Genomic DNA, 14,438 nt, shown 5'->3' on the forward strand with positions numbered 1-14,438 from the left:
ATATAATAAACTAAAATATGTATTGCCAATTCAAAATTAATTTCAGTGTTATCAAATAATTATTCTATGTTTATTTTATCTATTAAATTGTTTATCTAGACAAAGGTGTTACAATTACAATGATATGCATAACAAAGACGAACCCATTTTTATTTCCATTGTATAACAATAAATGTTAAGTATGAATCATAATTTTTTATCATCATTATTTACACGCATGATTAGATTTGTAGGTAATTATTTTCTCAATGGATTCCTCGAGCTCCTTTAATTATGTATTTCTATAATTTTTTTCATATAGTTTTTTTTGCGCACGCTACTTGCTATTGACATTGGTTACGCGCGTTTTCTCCGCCCTGCAGTACACTACACAGTACACACCTGACGCAAAAAGTCGATTCGTCGCGCATTATATATCTTTTCACATCCGACTTCTCTTACGGAAACTGTGCGAACTCTTTCACCGGCCTTTGTTCGCGACCCACATGCGCATAGAAATCATCCCATGACCTTGCAATAAAACAACAAATAACAAAAAAAAATCTCAATTTATTTTACATTAATTTACACTTATGGAAATCGAAAATAACCTACACATCTACCATTAAGTACGGCGTATTAACATTCGATATAAATATGTAATATATATTCGCGGCTCACGTCGCGACGCGGCAGTGTTACTGTTACAAGATACGAGGATATACAAATTACAAAATTACAAATCAATAAATACTTAAACAGCTAATATGCTTAATACTAAAAAGGTACTTTTAGTCTACGAGCACTGTAGGAAACGCCACGTGTGAAACACTTGATAATTTTGAGATTCGAAGACGAATTTAATAAAAAAATTAATTTCATGAAACATTGATATATATATTTTATTAATTAAAAAGAAAATGAAGGTATAAGGGCGTTTCACAAACGTGCATTTAACCCACAGTGGGTAGAACGGTTCTACCTTTTGTGTTGAAAGGCTTTCCACCGACGTTCGTTGCCTAGCTGAGCGTGGACAGACTTACAAAATATATTGTTTTGGACGAATATACTATCCAATTACATTTGTTTACCTGTGAAACGTGATTATTTACTATTTTAATCAAGAAATACATTGGAAAATTTTATTTACCTTGTATTATTGGGATACATTTCCCAGAATTTTCTTTAATTTACTAATATTCGCACAATGGATATTAATTTTAGCACCAATTGTTTCCAATCCTTAAATTCATAATTTATTCACAAGTAAACTGTTTTTCTTTACAACCACTCAGCTCTCTTCAACTACCAAAGTAAAAAGGAATGCTTTTATATATTTTTATAAATACCATTTTGTCATGGATTTATTTGTGCTAACATTCCGTAATCTGTCTTTATTTAAGTAACGATTTGGACGGCAAAGTTTTTATTTACAATTATAAATATACAATTTAAAACACTAAACGTAACAAAAATATCATTTTATTATAAAACAAGTCACCAATTTTAATTAAATCCAGAAAATATCAATAGAGATGAACGATGAACTATTTAAAAGAGATTCAGTTGTGATGATGATGATTTTAATGTTTGTGATGAGATGATAAATGATTTATGATGTGAATTTATATTAAAATGTGAAATGCGTAAGTACTATAAATTTAATGAAATAATGAAAATGAATGAATTACATATAGATGAAACTAAAGTGTTCATAAAAGATATTAGCGTGTCGCATTATGTGTCTACATATTAGCGAATGATAATTCCTAATTGTTTTGTTTGTAAAGAAGTAAAATAGATGAAAAATAAATTGGTCTATTTGCTATTAATTCGCTGTCCTACTTAAGGAGTTGCGTAACAACGGATCGTTGTTATTACATTTGATTTTAAAGTTTTTCGATCATTTCCCGGACACGGTTGTTCCGCTCGCATGCGCCCGCGCACCGCAAGGATTCTTCAAGCCATCAATTATTTCATTAAAGTGGAATGTTCGTACGAGATTCGGAGGATATTTACACTAATAACATTCAGATGGTGATTTATAACGCTATTTTTACTGAAATAAATATATTATGTAATAATGAATGATGGGGATTATGACTGTAGGGATGATGCTAATGAAAATAATAATTTGAGACCAAATCAATGAAAAGAGTGAGCACTAACTAAAACTCTACTGGGAGCGTCGCAAATAGCCTCGTGAGCTTTGTCCACATTAAATACAAAATAAGTAACTAATATTATACATTATAAAGCTAATTAATATCTTTTTAATTTGACTATAAATAGGTAATCGGAGTAAGCATTCACACTCGAAAAATATAAATTATTTGAAGAGTTAAAAGATTCGTCGTTCACTGTTTGTTCAACGCTCGGTGTTCATCGACCGTACACACATTCTGATACAACGCGCAAAGAACGACGCACAAGACTTAATCATCTACACAACAAAATAAAACAATATTATCTACATAATAAATCTGAAGGGCTTAAAACTAGTTAACATTGCACTTTTCCTTAGGAGGATATAACTACGGGGTCGAACATCTCGAGAAGACAATTACACATCCAATACACAGTTCACAGGTTCAACACACACACTAGGAGCTAGGAAATGCTTGCGGTCAGTCGCGGCCGATCCGCTTGTGTATCTGCTGGTGCTTGATGAGATGCGCCTTCTGGCGGAAGGCCTTCGCGCACACGTCGCAGCGGAACGGCTTCTCGCCCGTGTGCGTGCGGAGGTGCACCTTGATGTTCGACTTGTTCAGGAAGCCGCGGTTGCAGATCCCGCAGCGATGCACCGGCTTCTCTTTGCCCAGAAGGCCACTTAATTCGGCTGATGTGGCGGAAGAGAAGGCCAACGAGCTGCCGTGCAAACTGCCGTTGTTTTGCTTTGCTTTTGCGCGACTTCGTTTCGACTTGCTGGATGGTGTGACTGTCGTCGTGTGCGCGTGCGGGTAGCCGAGAAGTCGATCAGGACTGCACAGGCCGTCTGGTTTTAAGCTCAGGGCGTAATGAGGTGCGTATCTTCCATTTAAAAGGCCGCCCACTCCATCAGTCGTTGATACAGCGTTTCCGGGTGGTGACGACGTCGATATCACTTCCATCCCGTAACTCGTCGAACTCGGGGCCTCTTGTTTGACGGGCGGCCCGTTTTGTAACCGATTTTGGAGTAGGGGCATGTAACTTTGGGTGAGCAAATTTTGGAGGGTTGAGCCGGCTTGGCCGAAATTATTTTGGAAGAACTCTTGGGTTTTTGAAAACTTTTGATTGGCTTTGCTGGGGTAATCGAGCCCCGAAGTGTGGCTGGATTGAGAAGGGGGAGGAGAAATGGAAAGGCCGAATTCAGAGAGATCTTGAGGGACAATTTTCTCTCCGTGCTGACTGCTGGCGCTCGTTATCCACGTCATGTCAATGTCCATCCAACTGTCTCTCGAGTCGTTTCTTTCTGGGTCTTCCGGCTGAGATGGAACGGTAGTGTCGGCGATTGCAGAACCAATGATGGCTGCTATGTCTTCTATTGAACTTAAATCGTACATTTCTTGCTTAGGCGCATCATCAAAGAGCTTGGCTGGCGGGGAACAAGATTGTGCACAGGAATCCGCCGCCCCGGGCGCGGTAGATTCCGCAAAAGGTTTCGTATCGGTCACATCAAGCGGAAAAGGCTTCACATCTTCTAAATCGGGCGGTTCAGAGTCGGTAGGACAGGTGGAGGACGAGACGACCTCGTTGTCGGCGCCGTAGCCGCTCTGGGTGGGGTAGTTGTTGTTCTCCTCGGGAAGGCGCTGCGCGATCGCGTGGAAGTGGTGGCCCGAGATGCCGTTGATGGAGAGGTGTCCCGTGTAGCCGGTGAAGGGGGGGAGCGGCTTGAGCTCGGCGAGGGGCGGGGGGGCGAGCAGCGAGTCGAGCAGCTCGTGGCAGGGCGGGGAGGAGGCCTCGATCTTGGGGTCGAGCCAGCAGGCGCCGAGCAGCAGCTCGTTGCCGCCCGGCCCGCCGCCCGCGACGCCCGCGCACTTCATGCCGCGCCTCACCGCGACGCCAGAGCCGAGAGAGACCCCGCCACCACCATACTTAGATGCCGCCACCCTGTCGCGCTGTCTGGAATTAAAGAGAAAGCGACGTTTAGTATAAATAGACGATACCTAATTCATTTAGAGCTTTAAATATGAATTGACTTTCTTGGTAAAGAGACTTGGTGGTCAATGTTTTTAAATTAATAAACTAGATGTATAAATTATCGTTTTGAAAGTATGTTTTGTTGTGTGCACGATTTGCACAGTTTGCAATCGTTTCATGTTCAATTTTTTCTGTTGTGTGACAAACATTTCATTCTTTTACATGCAATCCAAAATCCAATTTATAGTCTGCGCTGTCGAAAGCAACATAATAAGTAGGTAACGTAAATATGAACCGAGATATTGTGTTAAATGGTGCCCATTTTGCCGCGTGCCGCTCGCTCCGCCTCACTAAGCATTTGTGTTAAGATATATACTATTTTATTTACATTCGTACTACGCTCTATTTTCATTGTCTCCTTGCAAAACTATGTTATAAAAACGTCGGTGTATAGTGGTTATGATTTTGTTATTTGTATAATATTTTGAATGTAATATCATTTTAATTGGGTTTTGGTTAGCTAATGATTGTGTGAAAATTTCAATAATGGAAATTAAAAAAAAAAATTAAATTTTATTTGCATCTTAGCTTTCTTTCTTTATAGGTTACAGCTACCACCCTTTGTAAATTATCTAAGTATACAATTTCCAAATAATAAATACATACAACTTTTTTAATAAGGGCTCATTTCTTACTTTTCATTTTGACTTGATTGTTTCATTTTTGATCGTGCAAAATTTTTGCAAAATATAAGTCGATAAAAGTACATTTTCTTTACGATTAATTAAGTTATGTTCCACAGTTCCGACATTTTATGTATCCTCTTCAAATTATATACTTCTTACAAGATCTAGATATATTACGACTTTTAAATAGTTAGTGTATTTTGAACTAAAATTATGCATTCAGCAATTAATGTAATATTGTTTGTAGGAAGCCGTTTTACGGATAGCATAGCCGGTGGCATACTTAATGCAAACATGCACAATTAGGCTTGCTTATGATGACCGTGTTTTTAGTTTAAACTAGTTTTAGTTTGCGACTATGTTCGTGTTTAATTAAGATTCTATCTGAATTGGAATTTGTTCTTCTTTGTTTATTTTATTTATATTCTAATTTAATTTAATTTGTCTGCAGCTTTTAATATGGCTTGCGTCGTGTTTTATTGAATAAAAATTCGGGGGAGATTCTTTGAAACAAATTTTTGAACATTTAATAAAACTGTAGAATAATTTAATTGGACCATATTTGTATTGTGATATAAAGGTAAGTTTTTTTTTATTAGTTTTAAGATTCACACAAAGAACGTTAACAAAAATTAACGATGCAGACGATTGGGATTCAATTACCTACTGAAAGAATTTTATAACATTTAGTTAACATGTGCAAGTAGACGTTTAAAAAAACGAAAAAAACAAAATCAAATTTTGGAACAAAATCCATTGTATTTCGATTTGCTCCAAATCCAACAATATCCTAGTTGATACCATTTCGCCGGGTGTTGCACCAAATTTGATGTAGAAACATGCGCATGCGGCTAAAAGACCGATATCACGCACAGTTGCCCAAGCATTGCACGCAATTCGCAATAATCCAATAAAAAGACTGTAGATTATTATAAAAATTCGTCTCGGCTAGCCAAGAGCGTGGCCTTCTAGATTTTCGCAAAGTTATTGCGCCGGTCGTCGGCCCGTGGCGGGTTGCCGCAATGGACTAAAAAAAATCGTTTCAAGATTTTTGTGATTGCGTTTTGAACGTGACTTTATTGGCATTTGTTGACAAAGGGTTCCTATAGCTATAATTAATGTGGAAGGAAATTTTCGCGGTTACATAGCTATATTATGTACCTACATATAGAATTAGAAATGGCAGCGATTCGCGTGGTTACTGACCCTAACAATTGTGTAGGGTTGTGTGTGTTCTATTCAAAGTGCTGTGGAAATGTTGTTTATGTAGTGTCTTTATGTTTGTAATATATCATGTGTGTTGTATAGAAATGAGTATGTTTATGAGCAGTTTAGCAGATAGAACAGGATCCGCTTACTTTGGGATTAGATTGCTTACGTAAACCGTTCAAGAATTAAACATTTTTTTAGATATTTTTAACGTTGTGATTCCTTGTTAGTTGATCATAGTATTATTAAATTTCATTTTTATCAATATATTTATTGTATTTTAAATAATTTCCGAATCAAATCATATTTTTATAAATTGTACCTTTACGCGTAATAATAAACAGTGATTATACGTATTTAAGTGGATTAAATAAAATTAATTCAACTAGTATATGTATATATGTATTAGCTTTTCAAATAAAATAACTATTACTTCTTAGCAACAATATCGACCTCATTGTTATTGGTAAATTGTTTGCAATGAATAGTTACAATTTTTGCAATCACAAGAAAACAGCAGCTTATTTGCAGCTATAAAACTGTATGATAATTGAATCTCTTTTATATCAACTAAAACGTTATACTGTTGAATTAGATTGGCCGTATTTAAATATTCTTAATCGTTAAATTATTAATTAAAATATCGCTTGTATTACAACAATCTACGAATTAAAAATAATCGCAATATTACTTAGGTAACTAAGTACTTAATTGCCATAATAGCCTAAAATATAAAATACATAGAAGTATTGTATCTATACATGCAAGTTACAATGAGGTTATCCCACAGGGTTATCCAGATAGATCCTGATTCATAATATTTTCTGTCAAATATAACTAAAATAAAATTATTGCACGCATTAGAAATAATGAATTATTACAATTTCAAGCTGCAATTTCGAGGTCGCTTGCTGTTCGATTGTCAACCAAAAATCGATATCGAATCAAATCGAGTAAACAATCGATGTCGTCTGAATTGGAAAGAAAGTTGAGGTCCGGTTCGCTACGCGCTCGGCTGCTTCAGTGAAAGTCAGTAAACAGAGCCTAGGGCCTCCACAAGCGGTTATCTGACTTTTCTTATTTACAATATGAGTATAGATGTCTTTTTCGTAATTTCAGTATAATTAGATATAGCGCTAAATTCTGTTTTAAACAAAACAAGTACTTTGAACATTAAATAGCGCGCCATCTAGTTTTAAATTCCGCAAAGTTTGTACAAGCAAGTACCTATAGAAAGCCAAGTTGAAGTGAAAATTACAAATAAAGGTAAAAAGTTACTATGTACTAAGTATATTATTAGAATTTTTTTAACAAATAAAAAATCGTAGTAAAATGTCAGAAAAAAAACAGGTAAAAATAACAAAAAATAAAAAGCTGACTACTAAATTTAAATTTTCGCAGTCATTTCAAATGCCAAGTAAGTAGGTAGAGTAGAATAACTACTGAGTTATTTCTGAGAGTTCATTTAAAAGCATCGTTAAGTTAAAAATTTGACCGACCTAGAAAAAAGTTATAATTTTTGAGCGCAGATCTAAAATTGGATATTAAGATTTGTAATTTCAATATCCACTACTATTTTAATAGAATCTTTGGTGATTCAACGTTTTTTAATAATATTTTATAGGCTTTCTATTTACCTATAATTCAAAACGAGTTAAATAGTCTGTATTTGCATTTTTAAAGTCATTTTTATCTCAAATTTGCCATTAACAATATATTCAAATTTAAAAATAACTAACATGGTAAATATAGCACGAACGGTATCAATGTCTATAAATGCTTTATACGTAGGAATGTTCTGCGATATTAAAGTTTCTTTATAAAATTCTAAATGCCAAGTCCGGCTAAATATAGAGAAGACTAAAACGGTCTTCCAGCCTTGAGGTAGGTTAAATCTGGGGGCTCTAAGGCATTTACCGCAAGCCATTGTGAATCAGCACCGTGAAAATCGAAAACTTGACCGAGCGCGCGCAATTAAGCCGCTTAACGCACAATGTCAAGGTTGAATTTCCCCTGCGCAAGTTCGGCTGTTACGTCCTATGGGTATCGAGGTACACTTTACGCTACTGACACACTTCCGCGTAGTACCGTTAGGCGGCCCTGTTCCGTTCTTCCGTCTCATTCACTCTCGTTGCGGCGCGTATCTCGCTCTCTGTCCGCGTGCGACAATTTTTCGATGCGGGCGCAGCATGTGGGTTGGCCCGAAAATTCAGTTCGTGATAGGATTTTTTTCGAAGTGGGGACGATGTGGACCAGGTCAGCGTGGGTAAGGGGGTCACGACGGTGGCTCGCATCACGTTGAGCGTATCCTGATTGAATAATTGGTGAATAAATCGCTCTCAAAAATGCCCGCTGAATCGGTAATGAGACGAAATGAGAAATAAAGTGACTTTTGCGGTTCGACTTATTTACTCGAACCTTTGAATACTGAAAATGCCCCTGTAGCGAGCTTTTGACTGTTCGTTGTGGAATAATTAAAAACATCCGACATGTAATTACAAGTAAAGTATTAATTGCTGTTATTACATTTCAATTACAGGATTTTAGCAAATTTTTTGTACTCATTTCTAAATACCTATAAAATTGTATTGTGAATTGAGACGCATACCTTATGATACTTAATTAAAGTGAAGATTTTTTATTTATATAAGATTAAGTGCATTACAATAGGTAATTTGCCATTTATGGGTTTTGTTTAGTAGTACCTAATAAAATAAAATATATAATAATTTACTTTTTAGAACCCGTATATATATAGACTAGATTTCACTTATTTAACATAAACGTTAGCTGATAACTTATCATACACAACTACTCCTGTTAAATATATTTATTATATTTAAAGCTTGTATATTTCTTTTCAGGTAGGTAATAATTTAATAGACAAAATCAAAACGAGATGAAATAAATAATTAATGTTTAGAGGTAGGTCACAAGAAAATGGCGCTTTTTTTAATTTAGTATATAAAATTTTTATTATTTTAAGTGTGGAATAAAAACCTCTAAAAATTAAAATACCTAAAAAGCTTAAAAAAATAACATAAATAAAAACGTAAAGTCACCTTGCCACACATTCCACAGCTCACGTAAAATCAAAAAACTTTCACTGCCAATAATTTATATATTTTAGCACAGCACGTATATAATTTGTCCAAAAAGCACAAGTACTGACACCCTCACGTCGCAAGAGCACATCACTAACTGGGCTATTTTGTCCCGAAAAGCAATAAAAATCAACTTTTAAGTAAACAATAGCGTGCTATTTCAGATCCTTACCGTTACCGGCTACCTTACTATAAAATTACCGACTGTAATAAAAGCCTACAGATAAACAACTATTCAAACGCTTTATTTGTATGTACTTTTACGATCGCCGAAATTGCGAGTAAATATTCATGATTTTGGGGAATTCTTTACTCGTTTGAAAGATAACCGGCACCTGACTAAGTTGTTTATTGCTACGAAATATGGTCACTAATTTATAAACAAAATTCTTTTATAAGTGATAGTGATCTATTATTTATCTATATTCATTATATAGACGCGTCAAAGACAGAGGTTCTAAATTAATAGCACAAATTTTACAAGGTGTATATATAAAGCTCAAAAGACTGAAACAATATAATTGCTTTCGTATACAAGCAAATTACATTATTGCGTGAGAAAATCAACATTGTCTTCACAAGATCTTATGCTCGAAGAAAAGACTTCAACGAGCGTATTGTTCGGGGATCGATTAATTTCTTTGCTCAGAGGAAATCTATTTTCAGTTAATCGCAGTAACATATCGCGTTTTTATCTATTTATAAGTCGAATAATTTTCTAGAACATTATTTATAAGTTTAACGCCACGTTTGAGCATGATTTCAAACTGAACGGTAATAAAACTGATATTTTTGTTACTGTTCTCTTATTTTGTTACTGGTCTCAGACCTTCAGTCCCTTTGATATTACCGATATGCAGAGAACAGTAGAATAGCGGTAGAGTGTTATCTGTTTGAAGTTAAAAACAATGGCTTGGACCCTAATCCTAATAGCCTAATATAAACATGACCTGCCTGTACCGTTACAACGGGTTCTGTCGCGTGATTTTGATGTCAATTTTTTGGGAATTTTAACATGTTAAATACTATGTTTAGAAGATTTAAAAATAGACTGCATATGTAATGATATTAAATTATAATAATAATAAAATATATGTTAAAAATCCATATAAAACTATTAAGTTATTAACGAAATATTTTTTATTCAATAGAACTTTAACAATTTAATATTTAATTGAGCCTTAATATTTGTATTTGTAATTACTAATTTGTAACCGTTAAATTTTTTATCCTTTTCGAGAAGAGCAATATTGTTACTGAATATAGCGATTATTTTTGATACAAAATTTCTATTTGCTCTTTGCAAGAATAATTACACATCTTTCAATGTTTTCTAACATATCATATTATCATAATTCAGTGCATACTTTTCAGTAAACAAATCAATACAGAAGTGGTACACTGTTTAATCTCACAACTAATAAATAATAAATAGTTAGGATCAAGTGAACTTAACTGTACCGTTGAGCGGTTCTGTTAATTATTTCACTGCTTCATAGCGCACTCATGCATGCGTTATGTAGACGCAGAGACCTGACAATATTCATCAGTATCTTAATAATATTGTGAATTCTAACAATGATATGTTTTAATAGAGGTATATATCCTTCTGTGTAACAATTACTTAAACATCTTCATTTGTTGATACTTCTAATATAAATAATGCTAACCATGGATGCTGATAAAATTTAAAGAATCGATGTAAAGGACAAATGCAACACAATTATTTTTATGTAAATGCTTTGGTCATCCTATATAATAATTGAGACAGGACGTGAAAAGATATTCAGTTTTTGTATCATGATAGAACCATGTAAATATAGTTACCAACTTAATTGTAAACTTAAGTGATATAGATTAGGCTACGGTTACGCCATCCATCTCATGTTCCCAAAACAACGATCACTAACATTTCATATTATATCAACGCGCGCAACGCTGAATCTATGAAAAGAAAACTTAATAAAGTAAAAATAATTTTCTAAACAATTGCGGTGGAATAAAGAAAAAGTTTGGAAAATCCAAAAGTGCACGCCTCATAATTTTTTTTAATAATTATTTATTAATTATTATTTTTGTTTATTTAATAACAATTAAACCACATCGAATCAGACCCTGAAAAATGAAAGGGTTCTATTCCTGAGCATACTCAAGCGTAAGAGAAAATTAATTTGGAAAATCCAAAAGTGCACGCCTCATAATTTTTTTTAATAAATATTTATTAATTATTATTTTTGTTTATTTAATAACAATTAAACCACATCGAATCAGACCCTGAAAAATGAAAGGGTTCTATTCCTGAGCATACTCAAGCGTAAGAGAAAAAAAAAGACTCGATTAGTAAAGTATTTCGGTCGCTATCGTGTTAACAAGAAAAAGGATCCGCACATACAGACACACGGACGTCCAAGACAGAACTTTTTTAAACTGTTTTTTAACTAGTTTAAATAACAAAAATGACATCAAAAATATCATGAACGTTAAAAATAGTGTTTTTTCTTAATATGTGTGTGTATGTATTATCTTACAAGTGCAATGTATGATACATAAAGACATTTTAAGTTTGAAAAATCAGATGTTTTGCGCGAAGTGACAGTAGTACCCACCTCAACGCTTCGCTTATGAGGCGTGCAAAAAAGACTCGATTAGTAAAGTATTTCGGTCGCTATCGTGTTAACAAGAAAATCCTCCGCACATACAGACACACGGACGTCCAAGACAGAACTTTTTTAAACTGTTTTTTAACTAGTTTAAATAACAAAAATGACATCAAAAATATCATGAATGTTAAAAATAGTGTTTTTTCTTAATATGTGTGTGTATGTATTATCTTACAAGTGCAATGTATGATACATAAAGACATTTTAAGTTTGAAAAATCAGATGTTTTGCGCGAAGTGACAGTAGTACCCACCTCAACGCTTCGCTTATGAGGCGTGCAAAATAAATTTAAGTGTGGCATTGGGTTTATAAATTCTTTTCTTATCGATATGTGGTAAAGAACGTAAATTAAAACTGCCCATCTGTTTATATTATTTAATTTTGAAAATCTTGAAGGTACATATACATATATATTGATTATTAGTAAATAGTTTGAAAATATCAATTATATGTATAGCTATAGAGAACCAAACATAGAAAATTTAAATCTTCACTTTACGCTAGTGGAATGACTTCAATTAAACTTATTAATTCAATTATAGTTTCTAATAAAATATAATGCGTGTAAAGTTTATGCACAATATTAATTAATAACTTATAATAAGAGTCAATATACCCACTTGATTTATGTAAATAATATAATTTACGTTTATTATGAAATTCATTGATTTAATACAATGTATAAATGTAAAATTTAATAAAATATAGATTTTGCTACAGAAAAAAAAATATGTAGAAGGTATTATTAGTTCGTCGCCGGTAAATTTTATGTACAAATTCATAAATTTAATATAAATCACAACCAACAATCTAAAACATCATAGATTCCCTAGCTCTTAGTCTACTTGACTAGCACCTAATTTGCATTATAATATGCAAACAGATTTGTTCAAACAGCTATAAACTTAAGCAGAAAGGATTGTATATTGTTTCGAAGAAAACATTTTAAATGGTAAATTTTGTCACAACTTCTTATTGATAGGTTCGAGGAATAAGGATACAGAATAATTAGAACTATAAAGAAAGACAAAATACATCATCTGACGGTAGGCGACGCGGACACGTCACTTATGTTACCGCTCATGTATCTTGAATAGCAGAAAATAAAAGACGATTAGTAGAATTATTGCATAATAAAATGAATATCCTGTCATTCTCAGGTAAGTACGTATGTTTATGTTTATTGTCCATTTTAACAACGTATGGAGTACTTTAATTACCGTATTACATTTGACGCTCCGCGTAGACCCTGTTTTAAACATTTGATTACGATAAATAAAGGCTTAAATTCACTCTGAGTTATTAGTTTTATTCTCGATAATGTAATGTAAGCTTAGATTGCTGGGTCTGATAAAGAGTCGTCTTATTATTTACGAACTTCAACGTTATAATATAAGGTCATAAATAATAAAAATCGAGATGAAATTTGAGATAAAGATCATTGGATACAAATGAGAAGCTTCGAAAAACTGCCTCGTTCCAAAACCGTTTATTTTTAATCAAGGTTTGTATTGTATCAAGCAACCTATAATAAATAAATAAATAAATAAATATTATAGGACATTATTACACAAATCAACCTAGTCCCACAGTAAGCTCAATTAAGGCTTGTGTTGTGGGTACTAGGCGACGATAAATATAATATTTAATAAATACATATATAGATAATAACACCCAGACCCAAGAACAAATAATTGAGTTCATCGCACAAATATTTGCCCTGACCGGGGATCGAACCCGGGACCGTCGGCTCAGTAGGCAGTTACTTTACCACTGCGCCAACCGCGTCGTCAATAATAGTAATATACTAATAATAATTTAGATATTTGAGCACAACATTAAACTTAAATTGTTGTTATTTATAATACATATATTTATATACACTTGTATATACCTAAGATTCGGTTAAAGAATTTTTAAATTTGCGTGTAAATTATATTATCTCATATAAATATAGCTGAAATACTTAGCGTATTTAGCAAGTTACAAAAAATACATCCCTCCAAATACAATGACGTCACATTATGACAAAAAAGTATTCCAAATACAAAATCTCAAGCAATTATCGATACAACACGGTCATCGTCCTTGCAGGGATAGCCCGGGATGGTTCGTTCCATCTAACGGGATTGGGGTCAGCGACCTGCGGGATCGTGACGTCATGACCTTGGACGTTTTTTGGCCTCGAGTCGTTTGGGATGTTATTTCATCTCTTGAATGATGTTTGGTGGTTATACTTTTAGTTTGTTTGCCACACACGACTCTGTTTTATTTAGAATACGATATATGTAAGGATATAATATAAAAAATGGAATATTTATAAATGTAAGTGTCATAAGTGTGATTATGTATTATTATGCATACCTGTTAATTGTCCTATGATATTATTATTACTATGAAATTAATAAATTACATTATTTGAATGAATCCAATTCTTGGATTAGTTGTTAGATTTCAATGTTGAAAATATCATTAAACTATTGCAATTTGTAACTAATAAAATATGATTAAATTTATATTGTGTAATTATCAATAGATTTCTAACTGCAAATAATGCGCTTTATTAATATTAAAATTAATTATTATGTTGTGTGATTCCATTTTATAAATAAAACATGAATAGTTCAATATTTTGTAATATGATTAATAATATTTAAAGAAATGAAATAATGTAAAGTTCA

The 14,438-nt window shown here is 33.4% G+C and overlaps 1 protein-coding gene across 4 annotated transcripts in view; it reads right to left on the reverse strand.

The window, feature by feature from the left end:
- Nucleotides 1–529: 529 nt before the first annotated feature.
- LOC149910012 (ichor-like) overlaps nt 530–14,438 on the reverse strand; it is a 38,302-nt gene continuing 24,393 nt past the window's right edge. For all 4 annotated transcript variants that reach the window (XM_090120108.1, XM_090120109.1, XM_090120111.1 and 1 more), the window contains exon 3: nt 530–4,080. In XM_090120108.1, coding sequence (XP_089976234.1) covers nt 2,607–4,001 — 1,395 coding nt within the window. In that variant the 5' untranslated portion in view covers nt 4,002–4,080 and the 3' untranslated portion in view covers nt 530–2,606. The remainder of the gene's footprint in view (nt 4,081–14,438) is intronic.

The sequence above is a fragment of the Colias eurytheme genome, chromosome 3, assembly GCF_061535395.1.
Source record: "Colias eurytheme isolate Ceu_HAF_F1 chromosome 3, ilColEury1 Martin Lab GWU primary, whole genome shotgun sequence".
NCBI lineage: Eukaryota > Metazoa > Arthropoda > Insecta > Lepidoptera > Pieridae > Colias > Colias eurytheme.